The 25,392-nt window shown below is 34.6% G+C and overlaps 1 protein-coding gene across 1 annotated transcript in view; it reads left to right on the plus strand.

Moving 5' to 3' along the window:
• Window positions 1-25,392, plus strand: part of LOC129229765 (KICSTOR subunit 2-like) — a 111,147-nt gene that overhangs the window by 12,224 nt on the left and 73,531 nt on the right. The window contains exons 3-6 of the mRNA XM_054864137.1: window positions 11,675-11,821; window positions 12,496-12,821; window positions 14,520-14,657; window positions 18,044-18,176. Of these exons, the coding sequence (XP_054720112.1) occupies window positions 11,675-11,821; window positions 12,496-12,821; window positions 14,520-14,657; window positions 18,044-18,176 (744 nt within the window). The remainder of the gene's footprint in view (window positions 1-11,674; window positions 11,822-12,495; window positions 12,822-14,519; window positions 14,658-18,043; window positions 18,177-25,392) is intronic.

Below are 25,392 nucleotides of genomic sequence, written 5' to 3' on the forward strand. Positions count from 1 at the left end.
CTTTTAACTTTGGTATTCCACCTTTTTGAGGCACAAGCGAAATTTTTCTTCACTTGAGTCTTGTTGATTTCAACTCCTGATGACAAGCGAAGATTAGATCGGAGATTAGAAGCATCTCTCGCCGCTGTTTCCATTGTTACTGCTAATTTCGGAGCTCTCACCAATGTGAGTAGAGTTTCTGATAGTAATTCTTTCTTGATACTTTGGTTTATGATGCCACAAACAATGCAATCTCTTAACATCTGACCTAGAGATGATCCATAGTTGCAATGCTTTGCTAAACTTTGTAGTTTGGCGATAAAATTTGCAACAGATTCGCCAGCACGGTGCACGCGGCTGTTAAACTTGAATCATTCCACGATTTCCAGATCAAAATGAGCATTCAGGACTTCTATGACTTCTCCTAATGTTTTTGTTGTCGGGGCCAAAGGGGACAATAAATTCCACAGCAATGCATAGGTGTTCGACCCAACAACGGTCAGAAAAATTGCTCTTGGCAATTGCCATCGTCTATTTCATTCGCAACGAAAAACTCTTCTAGACGCTCTGTATATAGTGTCCAGGATTTGTTCACCGACTTAAATTCTTTAATCTGACCAAACAAACCCATAGTTTTGCAATTAGTTTTAAGTTATCAGGTGCCCCAAGCTTTCATCTTCTATGTTAGGCTTTGCACACCAATGCCTTTCGAAAATAAACATCTCCCGACAAAAAAAAATTACATAAATCACTTTTTCCTTTGCTCTAATCTCGTCCTCCTCGCCACTGAAACGTTTGTTGTACGGTAGAGCAGGGAAAACACAGAGAAATGTAAAGACTTTACATCATATTTATATTACATGCGGATCGTGCATGGCCGGTTGGAGCTCTGCGCTGGGGCAGATAATGCAAGCACAAAGACATCATTCTGAGTGGCGTCATCTATTAGCATACAGTATAAGCAAATACTTTGTAACAGAAATAGGCTCATCAGGGAAACGGATACAGACTTACATTTTAGGGAGGATCATTCTGGGGCAATCGCTCTCCATTCTTCAAAAAACTGGTCATTAATGGAAGTTGGTCGCTCTAAGAGGTCGGTTTTGAATAAAGGTCAACTCTGATGTAGAATTCCATGGACCGCTTACGGGTGGAAGAAAAGTTAAGGGAATGAAGAAAAAACGGCTCTGTTGAACTAGATTTTATGTCAAAAAATGGAATTCAAAACATTTGTATGAACGGCAAAACTATCTGACTAATAAAATAAATGACATATTAGTTTTTTACCAGTGATTACACAGCCACTATAACCGAGATGTCTACAACTCGATTGCAGCAATCAAGTCTTTCAAATTGGTTTTGTTTTGATAGCGCAAATACTGTCTACGTACGATGCAGTTAGGGGAGGCAACTTCTGTTCCAGGCTTTAGAGGCAGCCCTGACATCGCTCCTCGGCCCTTTTCAACTCGAGAGAGAGATATTGCCGTAAATGGGTAGTAATGCTTTAATTGATGATATGACTTCTGTTACGATAAGATTCATCAGAGCTCATTAATTTTTGTGATTTCTTCAAATAGTGCTAACAATTTTATAAAATTTTTCAGCAATTGCCACTGGGTAGTAGTAAAATTAGGTACATCATTTTCTGTTGTTTATAAGCAAAAAGGTCGCTTTAATGCAAGCAACCGTTTCAACATGTAATAAGTAGAGTTCCACCTTGTGGAGATATCATGTATTAACTTTTTGGATTCATAGACAGTTAGTTCTATCTGAACTTTTTCAAATTTTGTACAAACAAGAGAAGAATGATTAAAATGCCCCACAGTGCTTTTACTGATGCCTATCAAATCTGAAATAGCACGCTGAGATAACAAACCAACTTTCACCACAAGTTGCACAGTGTGTAGGCGCATTTTAGTGGAACTTTATATAGTTCAACCACATTAGGTTTCATGTAATCCAGGTAGAAATTAGGATTAAATCCAATCCTAAGGATCTTAAATCCTATTTACCGACAATAAGTGTTAATTCCATCAAAACACTAACACCATTTCATTCTTTGAGATTTTTCAACTCCTCACAACATGTGCAAGTTACGCAAAAATTCTTCATTCGAGTACTTAACTGTGTTAATACCATAGGCGGATTTAGGCTGCGGATTCTGGAGGTACGAGAATGTTGGAGGTTTGAGGGAATATTTTACGGACAAATAGGTCTAGGGCCTTCCTTCAGAAAATTTACCTTAAAATTGTTGGTTTTTAGTTGATTTTAGAGCAGATTTTATAGCACTGTTTACTGAAATAATGTGCAAGGACTTGAAACAGTTTATTGGATGTTTGATAAAGTAGATTATAAAAGTTTCTTTTTCTTGGACTTTATTAACCATTGTTGTTTCTAAGTGAAAGAAATTGTTATATCCTACCAATAAATACCTAATTACGCAGTATATAATTTTTCTGTAGTACTGGACTGAATAATAAATAATTTAAGATATGTGTTTATTCAATGTTGAAATTATTATCTTTTTCTTTTTTTGTTTTCGAATTCTTTCAAATCTTTTTTTTCAGCTCTTATTCTTAATATGATGTGGATATTAACTTTGCAACCTTTGCTCAAAAAGAAGTATGACAATATGAATTTATTAACGTGACTTTTTTTTCTAAAAAGAATTAAAGGAACATAAAATATTGCAAAGCTCCATACAAATACAGTTTTTTTTTTACAATAGTAGTAATGTTGTCAAACACATTTAAAACAGTAGTTACAAAAGACTTTTGAAGAAATTATGTAGGGGAATGTGGAACAAAGTAACATATTTAAGGTAATTTACTTTGTGTCAAAATGGACAAATTGTAAATAAAAGAAAGAATGAATAAATGAATAATGGATGAAACAATAAAATAAAATACATTAGTTAAGGTATTTCCAAAAAATTGAATAAATAAATAAATTAAATAGTAAATGAATAGTAATGAAATTAACTATTCACTTTGTCCTTCATGCATTTGACTTGTTCGAAACATTTAAATTAAAACTAAACTTAGAATTGAATAAATAATTCCCTAACAATTAATAGGTCTCAATTACTTTTTAAAATCTTAATTACAAGAACTTAATCATTTTAATTTTTGACTCGCACAACAATATATTACAATATTTATATTATATTTTTGAAAATCTCTTGTATTTTTGATTATAATTGAGAACATTATTTAATTGTTTAAGATCATGCAGATTCATAAAATTAAATAAATTTCAAACAGAAGAATTCATAAAAGGAACAATTTCAAGATTATCAATGTTGTGCAGGTTAAAATCACCACAGATAAAAATATTATCAAAAGAACTAAAACGATCAAAACAGTCAAAAAACTGAAGATATTTTTCATTATTAAAACCAAGCGGACAATAAATAACGCACAAAAGCAATTTACGGCAAAATCTCAAATTTGCAGATATCCACAAAGATTCAAAGTTTAAGTCCAGCATGTCAATGTTAGCAGTAGAAAAACAGTTCTTGATAGCAATAATTACACCACCACCCCGCGTACAGTCATTAGCCACAAAATCACGATATTTTCTGAAAACAGTATATTGTCAAATAAGTCAGCAGAATCAATATCTTCACAAAGCCAAGTTTCAGTATGACGAATTATATCAAAATCTTTGGAAGAAACAGAGCTTAACATATCAGAAAGTTTAGTTCTCAAGCCACAGACATTTTGATAATAAATATTGAGTCATTTATCATTAGTGTTGGAATTGGGAGACTCATTCTCACAATTAGTATCAGCGTCCTGTATAACATGCTCCATTCTCAAACGACCAAAAAATTCTCAGGCAACCCTCAGTCCATACCTTTAGATTCATTAAACGTTCATAATCCTTTTCGCAAACCTCAATGTAAAAAGATGAATAAGAGCCATACCTAGAAATTAGTTTCTTGCATTGGATATGATCCAATTTCAGTGGAGCCAAAAAATCAAGAACTACCTTTGGTGAAGATTCCAGACTTAATCTGGACAAAAATACAGCCTTCCTTTTAGGTAATTTAGGGATAATTTTCAAGCTTGTGCACTTATTAGCTCCATTTATTATGATTTTAAACTTTGATTTCCTGTTAATCAAGGGGATGTCAGGTCGTTCATTAGCTGCAGCAAGGTCGGTGGATTTTGATGAAGCAACTGAGGCACAATCTCCAGATGAGGCCACAACACTGGCAAAAGAAGGTTTCTTTAAATCAAAAAACTCATGTAAGCTTTCTTTACATGCTTTACGATGAGCATGTGCTTTAACACATTCGAAGTTCATTGGAATCAAAAACTTCAGTTCATTAACTGCATTTCTGGCCTCCTCCCGTAGCTGTTGATTCATATTATTCTTGGAATTAATTGCACTTTCAATCTTCAAATAACAACTTAGGAGTGACCCATTGAAATCGGCCATCTTGAATCTACAATCTTTGATTTATGTTAATATATATAAAAATTTAAAATTCTGAACTGGGTTAAAAGAAATGTAAATGTATACAAGTAAAAGCCACACTACACTAAAATTAGACTATTTGCCAAGTTTCTTGGTTAAACCACTTTATGAAAACAGAACAATCAAATCTGATAGTCTTTCCTGTTTCATTGTAGATTGTAGCCAGTTATAGATTCTCCACATAGCTGAAAAGGTTCTTTCACAAGTTGCACTATTAGAAGGTAATGTGTAAGCTATGCACATTATCCTGTACAAATTAGGGTTTACTTCCTTTGTGGTGCTTTCTGTCAAAACTGGCACAATCTCTTTAAAGAACAATTTTGAAGATCTATCAAACATTGTTACTGTCATTTTTCCCCTTGGATGGCCAATTTTGAAATATCCATTTCCGCTTTTAAAGCTCTTGTGTTAATATTTGGTACTAGGTAGCTGTTAATGAAGAACATACGATTTTCAACATTAAGAAGCAGAAATTGTTATCTAGGAGTTGCTAGTTTTAATCTATCCTCCGGAAATCTCCTATTCATTTCTGCAAGCAGTATTGATACTAAGGTTAGAAGTAGATTTAAAAAAAAAAAAATTCTGAGTAAAGAAGCTTTAACTGTGTGCACCACCTGCTGAGCCTTTTTCTTTGTTGATATTCTCTTCTATAATATCAGTATGCATGTGACCAACTGGTGTCATAAAAAATAGCTGTCAAATCTAGTAGAAAGTGTTCTCCGCTGTTTACCGAGCTGAAGTACACTGGTATCAGTAGTACTGTCATTATTGCTCAGGATCAGAATTTGAATACCATTTTCTTGTCCAAGCTTTTGAATTTTAATCCAAATTTCATCCCACTTCTCCTTGTTTCTCCAGCTCTCTTAGAACTTTGATTGCTCCTTTAATAGGTGAAAAGCACAATGCAATTCTGTTTTCTTCTTCCTGTAGGGCTTTACTTAATACATTCAAGTACGTCTATGTCTCCAAGAAAGGTAAGAAACAGGTGAAATCTATAGATAAGATGGGTGCAAGTAAACACTTTGTTTCTGGTGATCTCGAATATCTCAAATTGTTTGCAAACATCAACAAAACTCCAATAATAGGCTGAAACATATCTTCAACAGTAGAAACGGCTGAAGCTCTACATGACCATCACATGTCAGACTGTTTTACTATAGACCAAATATGTTCTTTCTTATCATTTGCCTCAATTTTCAATTTTTTTTTGTAAATTAATAAAAAGAACATTTCACTCGGGGTTTGAGAAAAAATTGTATAAAGCTTGCATCATATTAAACAGCTGCAAGACAAATCGTTACAATCGCAAGCAGCTACCAAAACTAAGTTTAATTTATACATATAGTGTATGTACTTTGCAAGTGGATGGGATCTTTGAACAATGGCTTGCAGACCATTATTAAACCCTGGCATTACAAATGCTTCATTGAATGACTGACCAATTAAAGTAGCAGTGATCCTGATATTCTTCAAACAGTCCAAATAATTTCAGATGAACTTTTCGCATCCCGAGAAAGTGAAACATCTTTCATTGAGATTAATATTTCTTTCAATAGTGTTTTTCCATTTATAAAACGGCTTTACAGCCTAAGTACTTAAGTTTTAGTGAGATCCTATCCCAATTCCTTTCTTGAGAAAACAGCATGCAATAACTATAAAAGACCCCCATCTCACTGCTTTGAAAACAAAAAAAAATCCCATTTTTTGCAGCCAGCTTTACTGAAATCTGAACTTTTCTTACTAAACTGATGGAAAGGAAAGTTATAATCCATCTAACACTTTTTGTTTGCTTTTAGTTTGTAATTTAAATTTAATTTCATAAATAAAGGATTCCTTCATAATTATGTTTACAACATCACTGTTGTCATTCATGCTAGTTATCTTTTTGAAATTTTTGTTTGTCTACAAAACAGAACTGCGGTGTTTCTGGAATGTTAGTTTCATAATCAATAGGGTTTGGTGTTCCATCATTTTTTCCAAAACTTTGCAAGGTAGTGAGCAATAAAAGGATTTCAAGACCCTTGGGTCAAGCTCTTTTTCAAACTGGAAAAATAAGTATAACAGGGTGTAACTTTTTATGTATTTAAACTTCAAACTGAATAGTTTTCTTTAAGGACAATTTTCTGCTCTGCAACTGTAACCCATCAAAAACAAGTACTATATTGACAGTAGAATTATAAAATATGAGCTTTTGAATAATTTTTTCAGAATTTATGGCAGCCTAAAACCCAGGAAAACATTTCTCCTCTGCATTTTGTCGAGCATTTCTGAACGTGCTACACGAAAGCTGAGATTAAACTCGCAAAAATATTAGAATGTATTAACCATCTAAATTACTTTAAGCTTCTAAAATTTTAGGTAGGGTACATTGAAAAGTAAAATCCCCTTTTTTTCTTTTTTCATGGGAAATCAAATTTATTCACAACTTTACATACATGGTTGGAAAGGTTGAACATTTTGCTATTTTTCTACATGGTCTCCTTGACAATCAATCATTCAATCAACTTTCTGCATCCTGTTTAACCAGTTTTTTTATGCCAGCTTCATACCACTCTCCCCCTGCGTCGCAAAGCCAAGTTTTGACCGTATCTTCCACTTCCTCATCTGAGCTGAATTTCTGTCTCCCTAGGTGTGTTTCGAGAGCGGGAAACATGTGGTAGTAGCTGGGGCAACGTCCAGACTGTAAGGGGGGTGCTTAATGATATTCCAGCTGAATCCATCAAGTTGGCTGGTTGTTTGACGGGACACATGTGGATGAGCATTGTCATGCAACAAACACACTCCTTTGGTGAGCATACCCGTTCTTTTGTTTTGGATGGCTCGCCTAAGTTTTTTGTGAATCTCCCAGTATCTGTCTGAGTTGATAGTTCCTTTCAGCATCAAGTCCACCAGAAGAACCCCCCTTCCGGTCGCCATAACATTTCCCGCTGACTTCTCTGTCTTGAACTTTTTTGTTTTCGGCAAAGTCGGTTGACGCTATTGTTTTAACCAGGGTTGGCTTTCTGCCGGCAGAAACTGGTTTCTGCCCTGCCGGTGGCAGAAACTGGTTATAACCGGTAAAAACCGGCAGAAATTGGCAAAAATTAAAAAGCATCTTTATTAATTCAAGTAATTACAAAATGATATTTGTTTAAGTAAACTAAAAAATAATTCCATTTCATCATTGTAAAAAATAAAACTCTTTGTCCTTGATTTAGTTTGATCAGAAAGAGAACTGTTTAACTGCAGATGCTCGTAACATTTGGATTAATCTAAAGGACAAGAATCTTCAGGGCACTTAAGAAAAAGAAGTGACATACAGATTTAAACAGGCAGTTACTGGTTGTCATTTGCTAGCTTATACGTGTCGTCTAAAATGCTTGGGATTAAAATTATCATGTGCTCAAGAAGAAAATGCCAGAATTTTACTTCCCGATAGTAACCTCGATTTTATACCTAATATCACATTTTTACAAAACAAATTGACTCTATTTCCAAAAACTTATTTTTCCAGTCATATTTTAAAACCACCCCAGTTACTACATAGTGGATCAGTTTAAAAATATATACAATTGATGAAAGTTTCATGAATCTTTGCTGGCTCCATGATGGCATTGCCATCTAGTACTTCTTCTGTTGCGAGAAAATTCTGTTTTTTCTCCTCTATTCATATTAAATTAAGAAATCATTTATATTTTCAATCCACCTTTTCGTAGAGACAGCTGCAGAGTGCAAAAAACGTAATGTTTGATTTTTAATGATATTGTAATTAAATTGTGCTTTGGCTAACATTTCATTATTTTTCTGTGCTAAATTCCTATTGGGTATCAAAGATTTCTTTTATGTCATTTTTTGAGTTTTTGCCAGTTTCTGCCACAAATGTGGCAGAAATGGGTTTTTGCCATGCCGGTTTTAACCGGTTTCTACCAGTGGTTTTAACCACCTCGGCAGAAACTTGCCAACCCTGGTTTTAACTGCACCTTCGTTTCCGGTGTGAAATGATGTGCCCACCTTTCATCTTTAGTGGCGATCAAATCCAGAAATTCTGGCACATTTCATGCGCTTCTTCTTCTGTTCATTGGTAAACTGCCTAGGGACCTACCTGGCAGCCACCTTGTTGTAACCAAGGACCTCCGAGATAATGTTCTGCATGGAGAAGAAGCCACACTCTCCATTAAGAGCTTCCACTATATTAAAAGGGGGTAAGGTTTTCAGTGACAAAAAATTCATTGTTTTACAGTTTTTTTTTTAGAAAATGGTTTTATTAAATTTATTAAAACCTTTTGAGCATTATTATGTATGGTTTTAAGAATATTGTATAAATTTTTGATCAAAAAATATCCACAGACAAACCGTTTACAGAGCTTTTCCCAGAGCACCTTTGGAGAAAGATGATTTGCGGTGTTCACTGTATCTCAGCTGTTATTTATCTGAAATCAAATTCTATTTAAATTTGGTCAAAGTATTAATTTATCATTCCCCCTACATTCTCAGATATTTTTTTTGTTTGACTTTAAAAAATTTTGGCAGCCATTTGAAGTTAAAAGTGCTATTTTTCACAAAAAATTCCGCTATTTTGTTAGTTTTTTTTTTTTTTTTTGTTTGGCTTTTTTAAATGTATTTTTTTTATTAACACTCAACTTAGGGGCAAGGTTTTTTATCTGCAGAATGTGTGTACATAATTTGAAGTAGATCAGTCAATTAGTTTTAAAATGCGTGTGAACACACTTTGAAAAACTGGTTTTGAGAAAAACTCATTTAAAGTTTTAGAGGCTATAAAAGGCATCAATTCCAGCTCCATAGAAAACTCCCTGTAGCAGCTTCGATTTCCTTAGCCTTTTTTTTTCATAATTTATTTATGTTATATTTAACTAAACCCAAGCAAGCAGCACAGACATTCCGAGCAGCTGTCAGAACAGCTGCATTCTTCGGCAGCTGTCCAAGCTACAGTTTGAAAGAGCGGAGACTGAATACTTGATAACTATGAAAATTTTGCTTGAAACAACTTAAAATTTTGGCAATGTATTATTGAAATGTATAAGACGAATAAAAAAGAAAAAATCACTTTTTTGAAACTGCAAAACCCCTACCCAATGAATGCAGCTCTGTTGTCACATTTTGCCTAGCAACTCGCATTTGGAAATGGCGTCGTTGGAGACCTTACTTTTCAATCTAACCTCGTACATTTTTTTACAAGTCGAGCCTAAACACACACACTCACATATCAAGTCATTTCACGAAGCTGTTCTGCCATTTTGGAGACCTTTATTTAAAGCATCCTAGATCTTCAGGATTTGGATCTTGGAAGTTGAAAATTTGCATTCGTTGGTTTCAAATTCACGTCTACACCTCTATAAAATTTCCTCCAAATAAAGGATAGTTGGATAGGGAGTCACTTGAGATCGCGCAGAAAATAAGTAGTTTTTTTTTTTTTTTTGCATGTACTTAACACCTGCTAGTTGTAAATTGGCCATCGGCATAAGCTATGCCTGTGTTCAGAGTGCATGCTTACTCTATTCTATCCCATACATTTAGTTACTCAGAAAAATAGTAACTTCTTGCGTCCCTGATCTCTTTGACTATGTGAGGTTTTTTAAAAAAATATTATGTACTATATATGTTGTGGTGGAAAAGTGGTTTATTCTTTCGAATTTGTTAGAAAACATGAACCACCAACTTAAATAAAAAAAACAAAATGAGGAAAAAAATTTAGGCCGATCATATTTTAAGTGTTTCCGCAAAACTCCAGGACGTCTCAATGTTTGGTGCCTACATGGAACACGGAGAAAAAGCTTGACTTACCCCAATGTAGTGGAGACACAATAAGCACAACTCATTTCGCGTCACATGTGAAAATTTATTCCGAAGATCATCACTTACACGACGAATACCAAGATCCTAGGGAGCTCCCGCGGAGTAATCAAAATATGGAAGGGAATATAAAAGATTAAAATATGAAAAATTTAGGTAAGTTAAGTTCACAGTCCAGTCTATTGCAGAGAACTACGTTGTCACAGCAGAGGGATGTGCATCGTACATGGGGAGGCTAAAAAAAGGCGCGGCCTGTTGTTGTAGCGAAAGAACTCATCATAGAGACATCAGCGAGGAAGATGATGTAAAACCACATGGAGCTGGCCGCTATACCATGGCGATGACTGAGAAATCTCATTTACTCGGGAAGAAAATGGCGCAGCGGGAATCAGAACTAAATTCATGTCGACTGCGCGTACCGCTTTCACTATCCTGATCTTACCAGCTACAGGTGCATCACCAGCCCTTTCTGATCATATGCAGTGATCATCATGTAAAAAGGAAAGGGTTTTCATCCGTGCATGATCGGAGCTACTTCCACATGGACGCAAACATTTTTCAATCTTTTTTTTTAGAAAATCTTGATTAAATACAGGATTTCATTCATAACTAAACTATCATTTTTTTTAGAGAAACCGGGCTCTAAGGCTCCTGTGCAATTATTTTACAATTTACATCCTTTTATATGCCGATGCATCAAGATTTTGCATCGCAGTCGTCGCCATTGCATACGACCCATTCACAGGTCAAGCGTCCTCGCTCCTAACTACCCAACGCTCCGTCACGTATCACGGCTAGCACACGACTCACTACGAAATTTTTTTGAGACATCAGCTAAAAACCCACGCGGTGTGAAAAACAGATATCCATACGCGGCGTCACTTAGCGCAACGAATGGGAACGCGGGAAAATGACATCGCCTACTAGACCACGCCTACGGCCAATGAGCGAAAGAGGCGGGAGACAACACATCGCGGGAGGAAGAAGGAAAAACATGGCCGCCAAAAACTCGGAAACGACGCCATTAAATAAAAATCCGAACACATGAAATAAAAACGCGAATCAATGAAAATATATGTGATTACTATATCACATATGTGATAGTACTTCTTGTTCAAGGATACATTTTGTTTGCTGACCTAACTTTTCTCTTTTTGGTATGTCGTGCGTTACTCGGTTAAGTCTGAGTCATGTTGCGTTTTCATTGTGAAACAAAAATTAAGCTTGCCATTTTTGAAGAGCAACCCCCAGCCTCAGCCTTTGTTATGTGGTTTTTGATGTAAATGTTCCTGTAGAAATTTTACTTAGTCAGTTTAAATCCTTTTTTCAGGAATGAACTCATTGTACATGATTTTATGGTTGTAACTAAACATAAGTGTTTTTAAGTGCTTTAAACTTGGTTTTGTTTTGCACTATTTAGGAAAAAGAGCGTGAAGCTGCAGTAAAAAATCACAGTGTTGCACCTTTCTTTAGTTCAGCTCTGTCTGCATTTGCTCAGTTAGCTACTGCTGAAAAGAATTATGCCAACTTGGTTTTTCTAGGACCAAAAGGTTTCTTAAGAAAAGATGTAAGTATTCAAAATCAAATTTATATTTGCTCTATTTTGAATTTTTTTTTTTTTTTTTTGCTGGGGTTTGTTTGGAGGTTCTCTGATAGCATTAATTTACTTATTATTTTCCAAGTAATAAGAAAAGACCTGTGGAGTTTTTCCTGACTTGATTGAATAATTATTATTTTACATGAAATACACCGCTAGCTCAGTCATTTCTAGCCGAGGACTGCAGTTTTGTGCTTATTAGCACTCATCAGCCCGGCATAGGAAGTGACTGAGCTCTGGAGGTGGAAAACCTCTTACCTCTTACCTACCAGTTTGTTTGGCACTCTCGGCTTCCTTAAGAGGTTTTCCGCTTCCAGCTCAGTCACTTCCTATGCCGGGATGAGTGCTAATAAGCACGAAACTGCAGTCCTCGGCTGGAATGACTGAGCTGGCGGTGTATTTCATGTATTTCTGCCTTAGCACTGGCTACAGGGCGGTAACCTTCTGAAAATATTATCTTGTTTGAAGGGCTATTCATTTTTAAAAATTGGAATTGATTTATTTAATATTTCTAAAAAAAGCAAAAAATTCTGTTGAAATGGGATTCCTTTTTTTTTCAATGACTTAAACATAGTTGTTTATGTTGTAATTCTTTCATTTCATTCATTTACCTCAATATTTCATAACCTTCATGTCTATTTCAGAGTTCTCTTAAGTCCATGTATGAAAGTCTTTTAAATGAATTTCAACGACTTGAGGAAAAGCATTACATTACTCCTGTCTCTACTCCAACAATGTCTCCTACATCTTCTTGTCGCACCCCTTCCCCTCCAACTGCTCTGCCTTCCCCCTCTCCAATCAGTGCCTGCAGTGAAGTTTCTGGTTCTGTTCCAAGTTCCATTAGCATTGGAAGTTCTGTGAGGGGCAGCATACAATCGTATTTGGGTGAAGACATTCTGGAAAATCTAGCTAGCCATTTGTGTGGTCAACTGTTGACTTATGTACGGGCTCGATTGAAGACTATGGAATTGTATCCTTTGTGGAAAAAGATTATCTATAAAACTCATTCAACATTTTCATTACAAAATTAAAGAAAAAAAAACTTATTGTGATCTTTGTTATCAAGTTGAATTTAATTGTATCAGAATGCTAAATTTAAGTGGAGTTGTCAAATAGGGCACTGATTAAGAAATGCTGCTCTGAGTTTTTTTTAAAAAAATCACACCACAAAAACATGATTTTTTAATTTTAAACTTTTATACTATTTATCTGAATGCTTTAATTATTACATCTTATGGGTTTTAATTTGAAAATTACACTTTAATAGTGTTTAGAATCACTTTTAGATCTATCTCTATTCAAATGTGAAGAAATTAAAAAGTTAATGTAATAAAACCCAGTTTTGTAAGCAAGTTAAATTACAAATATAAGCATATACTTTATATGTACTAGTTAGAGTTGAACCCTATAACTGCACAGGCATGCAATTTTACCTAATGAACAATAAATTAATTAATGAAAAAGAAGTCTCATACTGTTGACAAACTGCTTATAAAATTACTAGTGAACCAGGAGTGTTTGTGATCCAAAATTTCCAAGCATTCAGATATTTTTGGGTTGCGGTTTCCGAAAATTTTGAGCTTACAACACAATCTAAAACTAAAAAATTATTCTTAAAGAAAACTTTCAAAATAGTTTTCTTTAATGATTTTTGTATGCTTATTTGAAGAGTTTTTTATGGAGGGGGGTGAGGGTCGAGCTTCCTCATAATTTTGGAAATTTTCAGTTTTCAAAAAATTTTACCTGAGTCCGCTATCACCCCTCAAATGAACTTATATCAGTAATTAGATAATGCTATGGCAATTCAAAATAAATTTTAGTACAAAGATGTATTCAACGCTGAAAACTTGAAACTATTAAAACTTAATTCAATCAAACCTAGTTAATGCTTAGTTGCTAAACATGAAATACTCATTTATGACCGTGAGTTAATCACTTTGTAATTTTTCAGAGAAGATGAAATCTGGTTAATATGAAATAATTATCATGGTTCTGTTTCTGCAAACTGTAGGTGAATGTTTGTTTACCCATTGCAGTGACTATTCATTATAGTGCCTACAAATCTGTAATGAACTACTGGAAAGAAAGGAATCTAACAAAATGATCTACAAAAGTTAAGAAATGTGTTAACCATTAGCTGGTTAGGTGGGGTGGCTTACATCCCAGAAGACTTGGACTTATGTTTTCAAACGTTTTGCTATGTTTACATATATTGTCGCATCAGAGAAATTGTAAGATATCTTAGTGTTATTTATGGGATTAGTTATCTTACTGTTGCTCTGATACGACGATATGGCTTTATATGTTTATGTTTGTCACTTAAATGTTAAAGTTTGTCACTGTTTCAATCGTGTTTATTTAAATAAATAATTCAAAAATCATCAGAACCTTTCCAGATTCCTACTTTAATTCATTAAGTTTTGTAGAGCGTGCAAGAAATATAATTGTTGTGGTCACATGCATCCCACCTCATCAGTTAGCATTGGAAAACTAGCTATTTGTCTTAAACTTTTATAAAGGAAGTGTTATTTTATTAGGGTTATTTTGCATAAGGTTATGGTCAGTACAATAGTATCAAAAACCAAATAACTAATAGAAAATGAAATATGCTTTGTTTTTTAAAAAATATTACTTCTACTTGTTTTAATTTCCTTGATTCAGTCAATAGCTATGAAAAAATGTTTTCTATGAGTTCAACACGCTTTATGAAGTATGATATTTTATTAAATGGCATCACAGAGATTGTCAAATCTAATGCAAAGCTTTTCCATCATCCTATGTTGTCTTCAGTAAAACAATCATTTAGGTACAGTGTTTAAAATATATTGAAAATATTTTTCACCTTTTCTCTATTGCTGTGGTGCATCCTGTGTACTAAGTAAAAATTGTTTTTTATGTTACTTAGAAGTAACACATCTGAAAACATTTTTTGTTCTATGCATTGGTATGGATTCTGTGTTCAGAATTTTCTGGTATTTCAATTCAAATAGATATAACTGGGGCATCAAACACTCTTGGTGTCAGCTGTAGAGGAAAGGTTGATGTAAAAGCTTTTATGATTTTTTTTTTTTTGCTTTATGGTTTTTTGTTTAATGTTTTATGCAAAGGTGGGAGAGCCCTTCTTTGCAATTCATCTCCTGCTTTATAATTTATCACAATCTATATATATAAAACGCTTATGCGTGGCGCAAAACGAGCCTTTATTTCTTTCTCTCCGTTGGCAACGATCCGCTTTGTTTACGATCGTTGTTTACAAGTGCTGCCGACTCGCTTCTAGCGTTAGATGTCTAGCGTTAGAATTTTGAGTTTTGAATGAGTGTTTTTGATCACTTGAATATAATTTACAAAGAAGAAAGCAGTGTGCTTGGGAGTCTCTAGATGAAAGATTTAAACGCTGAGCGGTAAGAAATGCTGCCGATAGGATTAGACGCGCAAACGCACGCCGTGAACCGGGAATTGCAAATCGAGTGATTTCTGTGTAAGTGTTTTCAAACATATTTCCGGTATAATCATGCACTTTACTGGAGAAAAGAGTTGAAATGACAGTGATAGTAATGAAACTGGAGAAAAATATTATTTTATTTTTAAAAAAAATGCCAATAATAACACTGATACTTATATCCTCGAATACCACTTATTTTATCCGATACTAACGTGCCTTTTAAATTCAAACGTGAACAATTTCCTGTTAGATTAGCCTTCCTAATAACTATAAATAACGCACAGAGTCAAACTTTTGATAAATTTTTTTTAGTTTGACAAAACCACTTTTCAGTTACAGACATGTCATATGTAAGGCATTCAAAAGTCATAGTATCTGAAAACCCAGAAATTTTCTATTGTGTATCCAGAGAAGTATTATGATTTTCTTCTTTTTTTTAAAAAAAATCCTTTGCAAAGTTAATGTTGATGTCAAAAGGTAAATTGCCCTTAACCATAGTGCTTACAAAAAATAAAGTTCCCTACTTACGAGGGCTGCAGAGTTGGAGGAAAATGTCTTACTCCGACTACAGGATTTTTAGAGACTATGACTCCTTTACCCAAAATTAGTCTGACTCCGGCTGTGACTCCTCAAATATTGGGAGAGCTGCGAATTTTGATAGAAAATCCTACTGACTCCGTCTCTTGAAATTTTAAACCTTCGACTCCGACTCCTTTACCATAAAACCAGTCCGACTCCACAGCCCTGCTATAGCTTACCATGAAAAGAAGGTTGATGACCTTAATGCAAAAACATCATTTGTAATAGGTTGTTTGTTATTATTTTGGAATAGATAGGATTAGCGAGACCATGCCTCTTACTCTTTGGTGCTTTCTGGAAGATTCTACCTATTACAAATGATGTTTCCCTTAAAGGTCATCCGCCTTCTTTTCGTGGTCAAGCTTAACTAACTGCAACCTGTAAATACTGAATTTTTTTTTCCAAACAAATTTTTTATATACAGTGAAGCACCGCTTATACGTTTTTGAAGGGACTATGAAAAAAGCGTACAAATGAAAAAATGTATAATTGGTAAAGAAAATATATATTAGACCCTCCAGGGACAATTTAAAAAACGTATAATTGATAAAAATGAATAGAAGAGAAACGTATAAACCGTGCTTCACTGTACTATGTTATTCCACATAGACTAAATGAATTTATTGGATAATTCTCATTGCAAAACATGTCGCTTAGTTTTGCAATGCATTGAAATTAAGAACTGAACAACAATGACAAAGTAAAACAACAAATTGAATCTTGAAGACCGGAAGAGCAAAACATTTCACATACTTTTGCAATGGCATTGATGTTAAGAACTGAGCCACAGTGGCAAAGTAAAGCAACAAATTGAATCGGGAAACCTGATTTTACTGCTAATATGTTTTCACAAAATCATTTTGACCCTCTGTTTTATTTATAGTTATTAGGAAGGCTAATCTAAGAGGAAATTGTTTACGTTTGAATTTAAAAGGCATATTGCTATCGAATGAAATAAATGATGTCCGAGGTATGACAAATATTAGTGTTATATAATAATCAATAATTTTTTTTGGTACAATAATATTTTTCTCCAGTTTTACAATTATCAGTCTTAGGTCAACCCTTTTTTTCCAGTAAAGTGCATGATTAGTCCGTAAATGTATTCGGAAACACTTGCAAAATTCTCTCGATTTGAAGACGGTGTAAATTTGTGCACCTTAGCGTATCGGCAGCATTTCTGACCAATCTGAGTTTAGATCTTTCATTTAAAGACTCCATAGCCCACTGCTCTCTTCTTCGTAAATTATATTCAAGTGTTCTGAAGCCCAGAGGTAGCCCTTCCACACTGCAGGTTCGGGTTCGATCTCCGGGTTGGGCATGATTGATTCAGCTGTTCATTCCTTCAGTGGGTCAATAAAATAAGTACCAAGTATGCTTGGGAACTAAACCCAGGGGGTTCCGCATTAGGCTGACCTCTTAAACGAAAATATCTGCCTAGCACACCAGAGCGCTTGGTCAGAAGGAGTGAGATGGGTACAGTAGGCCTTGGCCCTCATAAGCTGTCGTGCCACTGGATTTGGTTTCTTGACTCTTAAAACACTCATTCTAACATTTTTTGACTAAATCGCTGCTTTCAGAGAATGTCAAAAGTTGCTTGCTCTTTGCAACTGTTAGACATTTTGAAACATATATATACACATATTTTGACACTAAACATAGTATACTTAATGACCATGAAATGGTTTTAAGTGTGTTAACATTGTAGGGTTTTTTTTCACTGCAATTTCTTTTGCATTCAGAAAATGTAGGAAAGAAAGATTATATTATGTTTGTAAATTTAGTACAAAAATATCCCTTTGCATACTTCTCTCAAAAGATAATGAAATTGCAAACTTTTGCTTTATAATAATCCACTGCATGAGTTGCATGTCAAAGTAATTTTCCCCTTTTAAATGTATGAAAATAATAAGTGTTATGATATTCATATTAAGAAAAGAAAAACTACTTTTTAAGATAAAGATAAAACTAGACCAATATTTGGTGACCGGTGAGCGAGCGTAGCGAGCTCGGATCGCGAAGCGATCCGAAGGAACTGCGTAAGCAGTTCCGGGGGTTGGCGAGCGTTAGCGAGCAGGGGGCGATAGCCCCCTAGTTTTTATTATTCCTCATGAAATTTTGCATTTTGTATAATCTAACTTCAAAACAGTCACCAGATGTTTCTGTTATAGCTTTGAGTGTGAAATATTAATGAAGTTACTTGAAGCTGAAATAAATATGCAAAATTGGAGATTTCTTCCCTCTTTACTCTGCTTGCATGATGCCCATTCAAAATTAGGGGCTTGGCTTTCTATGCCAAAAGAGGTTAGTTTTTGCATTCTGAAATTTTACTTTATTTATCATTGAATTTCTTACAGGACATTTCTATGTCAATTCAACCAGAGACTTAGCTTGATGATCTCAGATTTTTTTTTTTTTTTTTTTAATTTATATTACATGTTAAAATAACGTAAAAAAATAAGTGTTTTTTGATTTTGCACAAACAAATTCTTGGACCGAGATACAGGCTGCTAAAGATTGCGGTCCTGTCATCATTTCTCACTTGCAATTTTCGACAAAATCTTTACATTACATAATTACATTATCTCAGGAATGTAACAGCATATTTTGTTGTGGTTCGTTTTATTTAAAAGGTTATTTATGCTTGTTTAAAAAAAATGCAACATTTTGAATTATGTTTCAGTTTTCTTTCTACAATTTTTTGAAAAAAAAAATCAATCTTTTTTTTTTCTCAATACCAATTTTAAAAATTTTCATTTTTTTACCCTTTATTAGCACTATATTCCCTGAAAAGAAGAGCTTCCAGTTTTTTGTGTAACAGGTTTTATAGGCATTTGAATAAAAATGAAGATTTATAGGGAACTCTGTATGTAAAGGTAGACCTGAAAATTCAACATTTTATTTAGCAGCAAGTGGCCAGAAAAACCATTTAATTTAGCTATGTAGCGATATTTTCATTTTGAGTCTTCAATTTGTCCATGAATTTTATTTTTTATGAAAACAAGAACACGTCTCCAGCCAATTCGCTGCATTTCTCCACGCAATCTTTCAGCGTAGCACCAATAGAATCGTTTGGTGCAGTGTGCCATCTTGTTCTCAATAAATTCCATATCCTGAATACAATGGCGACTCAAAATGAAAATTTGGCTATATAACTAAATCACGGGCGCCCCGCCAAGGAAACCAAGCGTCAGCAGCCAACCACCGCCAAAGACGGAAGAAAATAAAGCGACCAAAAACAAGATTACGCGACAGAACGAATTGGGGTTTTTTGGGTTTTTCACCCCTCTGTATCTCAGCCCCATGAAGACCCCCGGAGTTGATTTTTCGTACACTCAATTTCTAGTGGCCCCCTGATGCCGTAAACCAAAATACAATCCCCTGGACCATCAGGGGGAGGAGGTATTAAAGTTACAAAATCGCTGTTCCAGAAAGCTTTCGCTTTCTTCGACAGGGCTACAGCCCAAACGAAAAAAGGAATCAAGCTGAAATTTCGCACACACATTCCTTGTGCCCTACTGATGTGCCTTTTGTGCCATTTGACCCCCTTCCCCCCCTCGTTTTTGATCACTTACGATGTTTAAACGAAAAGCCGAAGGGCTAAATTTCGTAAGTCAGTCAACAATGTTACATGCTTATACAAGCAGAGATAATATCACACAGTGGAAAGTGCAGAATCAAATGTTAATGTGAAGAAATGAACATTGGAAACTTGTTAAAATCTTACCAAAAATTTATTGGTCCATAGTAACTAAAATAAATATAACTAACAAAACTAAGTTCTTAAGAATAAAACCCGGCCATAAGTGGAGGCGGAGTTCGCAACTCCCCAACACCTATCGGACCTAACTCACAAGAGGCTGACGAACACAAAAGAAGAGAGAGAGAACGATTGGAATCGTTCACTATTTATACTTGCCTCATTTGCATATGATTGGGCATCAAAGGATGCCAACCTAAAACTGAAACTTTACACGTGCCGAAAGAGTTGAGAAGTTAATCTAATTTGAATAAAGTTAATTTTATATTACATTACATTAGGAATGAGAACGCGGATAAATATCGTTTACCGATGTCTATCATATCCCCCCTTCTCATTCAGTAATGTTATTAAACTTTAAATTTTTATACAATTTTAATAGATTCAAAAATAACCCCCAAAAAAAAAATCCACAAAGGGCCAGGCTTAATCTTTTACAAAAATTCAACAATTCAACAATAAACAAATATGGATATATATCCATCATAATACATCATCCATCAGCAGCTGCAGCTCAATACATCACCGCTTATTTGATTGAAGTCCTTTCTCAAAAAAGTCCTTCTTGCCTATTGATGATCCACAGTCCAAGGAAATAGTAAGTCCAAGATTAACATTTCCACTGCAAACTATCTTGTCAAACTGTAATTGACAAAAATACTCGAAACAGTATCGTTGAAATAGATGGGCACAATGATTTTACAAAAAAAATTTTTTTTTTCACAATGACAAAATTATTTAAAATGCTTGGTTTCCAAAAATAAACTCCTGTCATTGAATCAAATTCCTCCATCTCAAAGATTAAACCAACGAGAAATTTGAAAAAGAATTTCAGTTGTTACAAAAATATTTATACTTTAATATCCCATTATATTTATTATACTAAATAATTTCATACCATTAAAAATTAACAAAATATTTGTTCACAAAAACGATTCAGTTCAAAACGGGTCTGCGGCTTCGTAAAAATATCGGCCCTATTGGATTTACTACCTACATGTTTTACGGTAAAAATGTCCCGTTGAATCAAATCACGAACAAAAAATAATTTTACATCAATATGTTTTGTACGGTGATTTTCAATCGGAGATTTAACAAAGTCAATGGCCGATTGATTATCAACGTACATTACAGATTTAATTTTACTTTTTCTAACAATTCCCCAGCGTAAACATTCGTTTAATACACGGTCAAACCACATAAGCTCTTTAGACACTTCACAAAGGGCCACAAACTCACTTTCCATAGTGGAAAGGCTAATACAACGTTCCTTGAAGGTTCGCCATTCAATCGGCGGATTATCCAACAAAATTAACTGCCCTCCGAGTGAAGTTCGATCATCTCGATTAGCTGCATAATCGGCGTCAGAAAAAGCTATTAATTGGGTTCTATTACAATTTAATTTAAGTTTTAAATCTTTTGTTTGAAAAACATAACCCAGAAGTTTTAAAAGACCGTTCCAATGAATGACACCAGGATTGCTTTGAAATTGACTGAAGATATTGACCGCATAACAAATGTCCGGTCTCGTTCTGCTCGCAATGAAAGAAAGACAACCCAACAAATTACGATAAGGAATCTTTGACATTTCAAATTTTTCATTTTCTGTATTAGGACAATTCGATTTCGAAAAAACAGTACCTTTACAAATCGGCAATGATGAAACCGTAAAATTAAAATGTTTGAACTTTTCAAAAACTTCAATGATATATTTAGTTTGAAACAAATTCAAACCATTCTCAGTTCTTTCAAATTCAACACCTAACAGTTTTTTCGTTTTTCCGAGAACTTTTAAGTCAAAATTTTTCCTAAGTAAATTTAAAACATGATTTAAATTCTTTTCTTTCCGTGCGAGCAAAACAATATCGTCAACATACAACAATAAAATGACACATGAATTATAAATATAAACACAATTACATTCTTCAAATTTCTGAAAACCAATTTTCAATAAAACACTGTTTATCTCAAAAAACCACATACGGCCACTCTGGTGCAGACCGTAAATTGCTTTATTAAGCTTACAAACTAGATTTTCTTTCCCTTCTATTGCAAAACCCGGTGGTTGTCTCATAAAGATGCATTCTTTTAGAGGTGCATATAAATAAGCATTTTTCACATTGCACTGCAAATCGAACCAACCTTCTGATATTTTCAAGGAAAAGAAAAATCGAACCAATGAAAAATGAATCGTCGGACTAAAAGTCTGATCGTACGATTCAGGGGATTGTGCATATCCCTGAGCAACAAGTCTCCCACGATATCTAACAATTTTCCCCGATTCATCTCTTTTAACATTGAAAACCCATCTCGATCCGATTGGTTTTTCATTTGCAGGCAAAGGTGTTAAATCCCACACTTTTCTAGAATGCATACCTCTAATTCATCCCTCATTGAATCTAACCACTGGTCCTTTTGCTTAGATTTAAGAACCTGTTTGTAATTCTTAGGAATTACAATTTCATCATCTAGTCATAAGTTACATAAATTTAAATGAACAGTTTGATCAGAAATTTCACCTTGATATAAATTTTTACCATTAAAATCAAATAAATGTGGCTTAAACAAAATAGCATTTTTAGAACAATATTTTTCAACATCATTTAAAGAACGCAATCGTTTAGAAGAATGTTTCTCATAAAAATAAATATCAGTACGAGATTTATCTGACCTTGGGATTGCTTTCCTCACCCATTCTGTTTCACGCAGCTGGGCGCGTGGTGGGTTTTCCCCATTTTCACTCAAGTCAGAATTCGAATCTGATTCATCCCCGCTCGTCTCGCTTTCACTCTCATCAGAAGATAAGAATTTAGACGGCGTACTCGGGCTTTCACTTCCGTTATCCGATTCGGAATTCGATTCATTTTCTGAATTTTCAGAATCTGATTGAATATTTGACCATTTGAGACAGGGACCCAGCACAGCTCCACTAGAGTCACTCTCTGATATATTTTTAAAAGCTTCTTTGTAATAAACATTTTCATTAAAATTTACATTTATACTTTCAAAAATTTTTCCGCTTTCGGGAATCCAGATACGAAAACCCTTAGTGTTAAATGCATAGCCCAAAAATATACCTTTTTTGGCTTTAACATCAAGTTTATGTCTTTGCTGACGGGGTGTTCCAAGATAACACAAAACACCGAAAGGTTTGACGTGCCTAGCACTTGGCTTACGTCCACCATATAACTCAAAAGGTGTTTTAGTTTGTCCTGAGTGACAAATCCTATTCCAAGTATAGTTGAAATAAAGCATAGCATCCGGCCAAAATCTTTTACTTAGCCCGCTTTCTTCCAATAATACTGTTGCAGCATTAGCGGCTGAGCGATTGTACACTTCGGCCAAACCGTTCATCTCTGGACTGAAAATATTGGTTAACTCATGTTTTATACCGTTATCCAAACAATAATTGTCAAAAACTTTATTTACGAATTCTCCCCCGTTGTCAGTTCTAACAGCTTTTACTTTAAGATTTAAAAATCTTTCAGCACGCTTTATGTGCCTTATGAAAATTTCTGGTACTTTGCTCTTTTCACTAATTGGATACAAAGCAGATTTACGTGAAAAATCATCAATGATTGATAAATAAAAACGTTCCCCCTTATTTCCCTTAATATTACATGGACCCCACACATCAGCATGAAGTAATTCAAGGGGACATTTAGACCGTATTTTACCTATTGGTTTAAATGAAAACCGTTTAAATTTACCAATTTTACAATTTTCACAATCTATTTTTACACTTTTGAATTTAGGCAGGCCATGGACACACTCAAATTCACCGCTCTTTCTGATACTATCAGTGTTAATATGTGCCAGCCTTCTATGCCACAATTCTAATTTTTCTACATTAGAGCATTCAATTTTCTCATTTTCGAAATGATCATTACTTTTATTTGGTTTTATACTTTCTTGATACGATTTATTATACAAAATTTGAGGTTTTACAAAATAAATGCCATTTCTAAAAATTGCTCTAAATATAAATCCATTTCGACCAGATATCGTCACGGAGCCGTTTCCCCCTTCAAACTTAGCACCCCCCTTATCGAATTTAGTACCCGATAACAAATTTTGACGCAGATTAGGAGAGTACATTACATCTTTTAAAACAATGATAGTATCATCAAAGTTTAATTTCACAGTTCCCATCCCCAAAATGGGGAAAGTTTCATTTCTAACGGCTACAGCCATTTCTTTGTTTCGTAATGGTTTAAAGTCCTCAAACGCACTACGAATGTTGACGAAATGATGGGTGGAACCAGTGTCAAAAATAAATTCATTTGGGTCTTCTGATACTTCATTTAGATGTACTTCGGAAATGAAAAAGTTCTGGTACTCACATGCTTCCTTTTCCACTGATGGGGAACTGCACCTCGCAGTTTTCTTGTTCGCCTTCCTCTTGTTCCGGATTGGTGATCTTGACTTTCTGTTACGTTGTTCGAGGTCCTTGTCAAGCCTCTTATATTGACACACATTCCGCTTGTGGCCGGGTTTATTACAGTTAAAACAAATTAGTTTCCCTTTTACTCCTTTCTTGTCAAAATTACCCGGTTTCTTTACAAAGTTAGCCCTGCCGATAATTTTATCATCCTCATCTTTTAGTCGAATTCGCGATTCCTCGGCAATAAGTTCGCTGACTACTTTATTAAATGTGAATTCCTGTGCAGTAGTTCTAAGAATAACTTGACAAATATTGTCAAATTCTGAGGGCAAATGACGCAAAATTTGAAAAATCAAATAATTTTCAGAGAAATTCGCGTCTATAGCCTTAATTCTTTCGAAAATTTGCCGAGTACGGGCAGCGAAAAGATTTATCGACTCTTCCTCTTTTATACGACATTGGGATAACTCTGAAAACAATGTCATGTGCTGACAACGATTGTCAGGAAAGAAGTGATCTTTCAAAGCCTTCCAGGCATCAGCCGCGTTGACCTGATTTTCAATTATCTTTTTGAAATTTTTCTCCAAATTTAAATAAATTATGGATAGAGCCACATCTTGTCGATTTTGAAAATTACGAATCTCTTGCTCAGTAGCCTTTTTTTCATCATTAGAAAAAGGTTCTTTTTCAATGCCATTAACTATCTTCCATAAACCTCGTTCCAATAGGACAAATTTAATATCAGATGACCAACTCACATAGTTGTCAGACCTTAATTTTTCGATAGGAACACTCTGGGATGCCATGATTGATAAGAACACGAAAAACGCCAAAAAAATAAAAAAACCTAATTGCAAAAAAAAACAACCAACAAAATCTCAAAATATCCCCGAAAAAAAAACCTAAATAGTGCAACTGTTACAGCTTCCCCCCTGGAACAAGTCCAGGTCTTCCGCTGAATTTAGCAGCCACTATTCTGCCTAACACCAAACCAACTATATCCCCCCATAAAATGCAAACGAAACGTCTGAGAAAAGTTTACACTACACATGGCTTAAAGATTCGATACAAATTTCCAAAAAGCAAAAGAAAAGCTTCTATTTTCACAGTTTTCATTCAACGCCGATGCGGGGAAAACAATTTGAAAAGATTTCCAAACACTTGTCATCTACCGATTCAGCAAAAAGACAAGTCAGTTACAACATTCCATTTCATCACAAAAACACGAAGTCTAATACTCTACTCTGCTGACAATTCGAAAACATCTTAATACATCATGATACTGAACACGTAATTGTTATGATACAATTGGGTAGGGCTGGGCCCATAACCCTTATGATAACTTACGATGTTTAAACGAAAAGCCGAAGGGCTAA

The sequence above is a fragment of the Uloborus diversus genome, chromosome 9 (genome assembly GCF_026930045.1).
Source record: "Uloborus diversus isolate 005 chromosome 9, Udiv.v.3.1, whole genome shotgun sequence".
NCBI lineage: Eukaryota > Metazoa > Arthropoda > Arachnida > Araneae > Uloboridae > Uloborus > Uloborus diversus.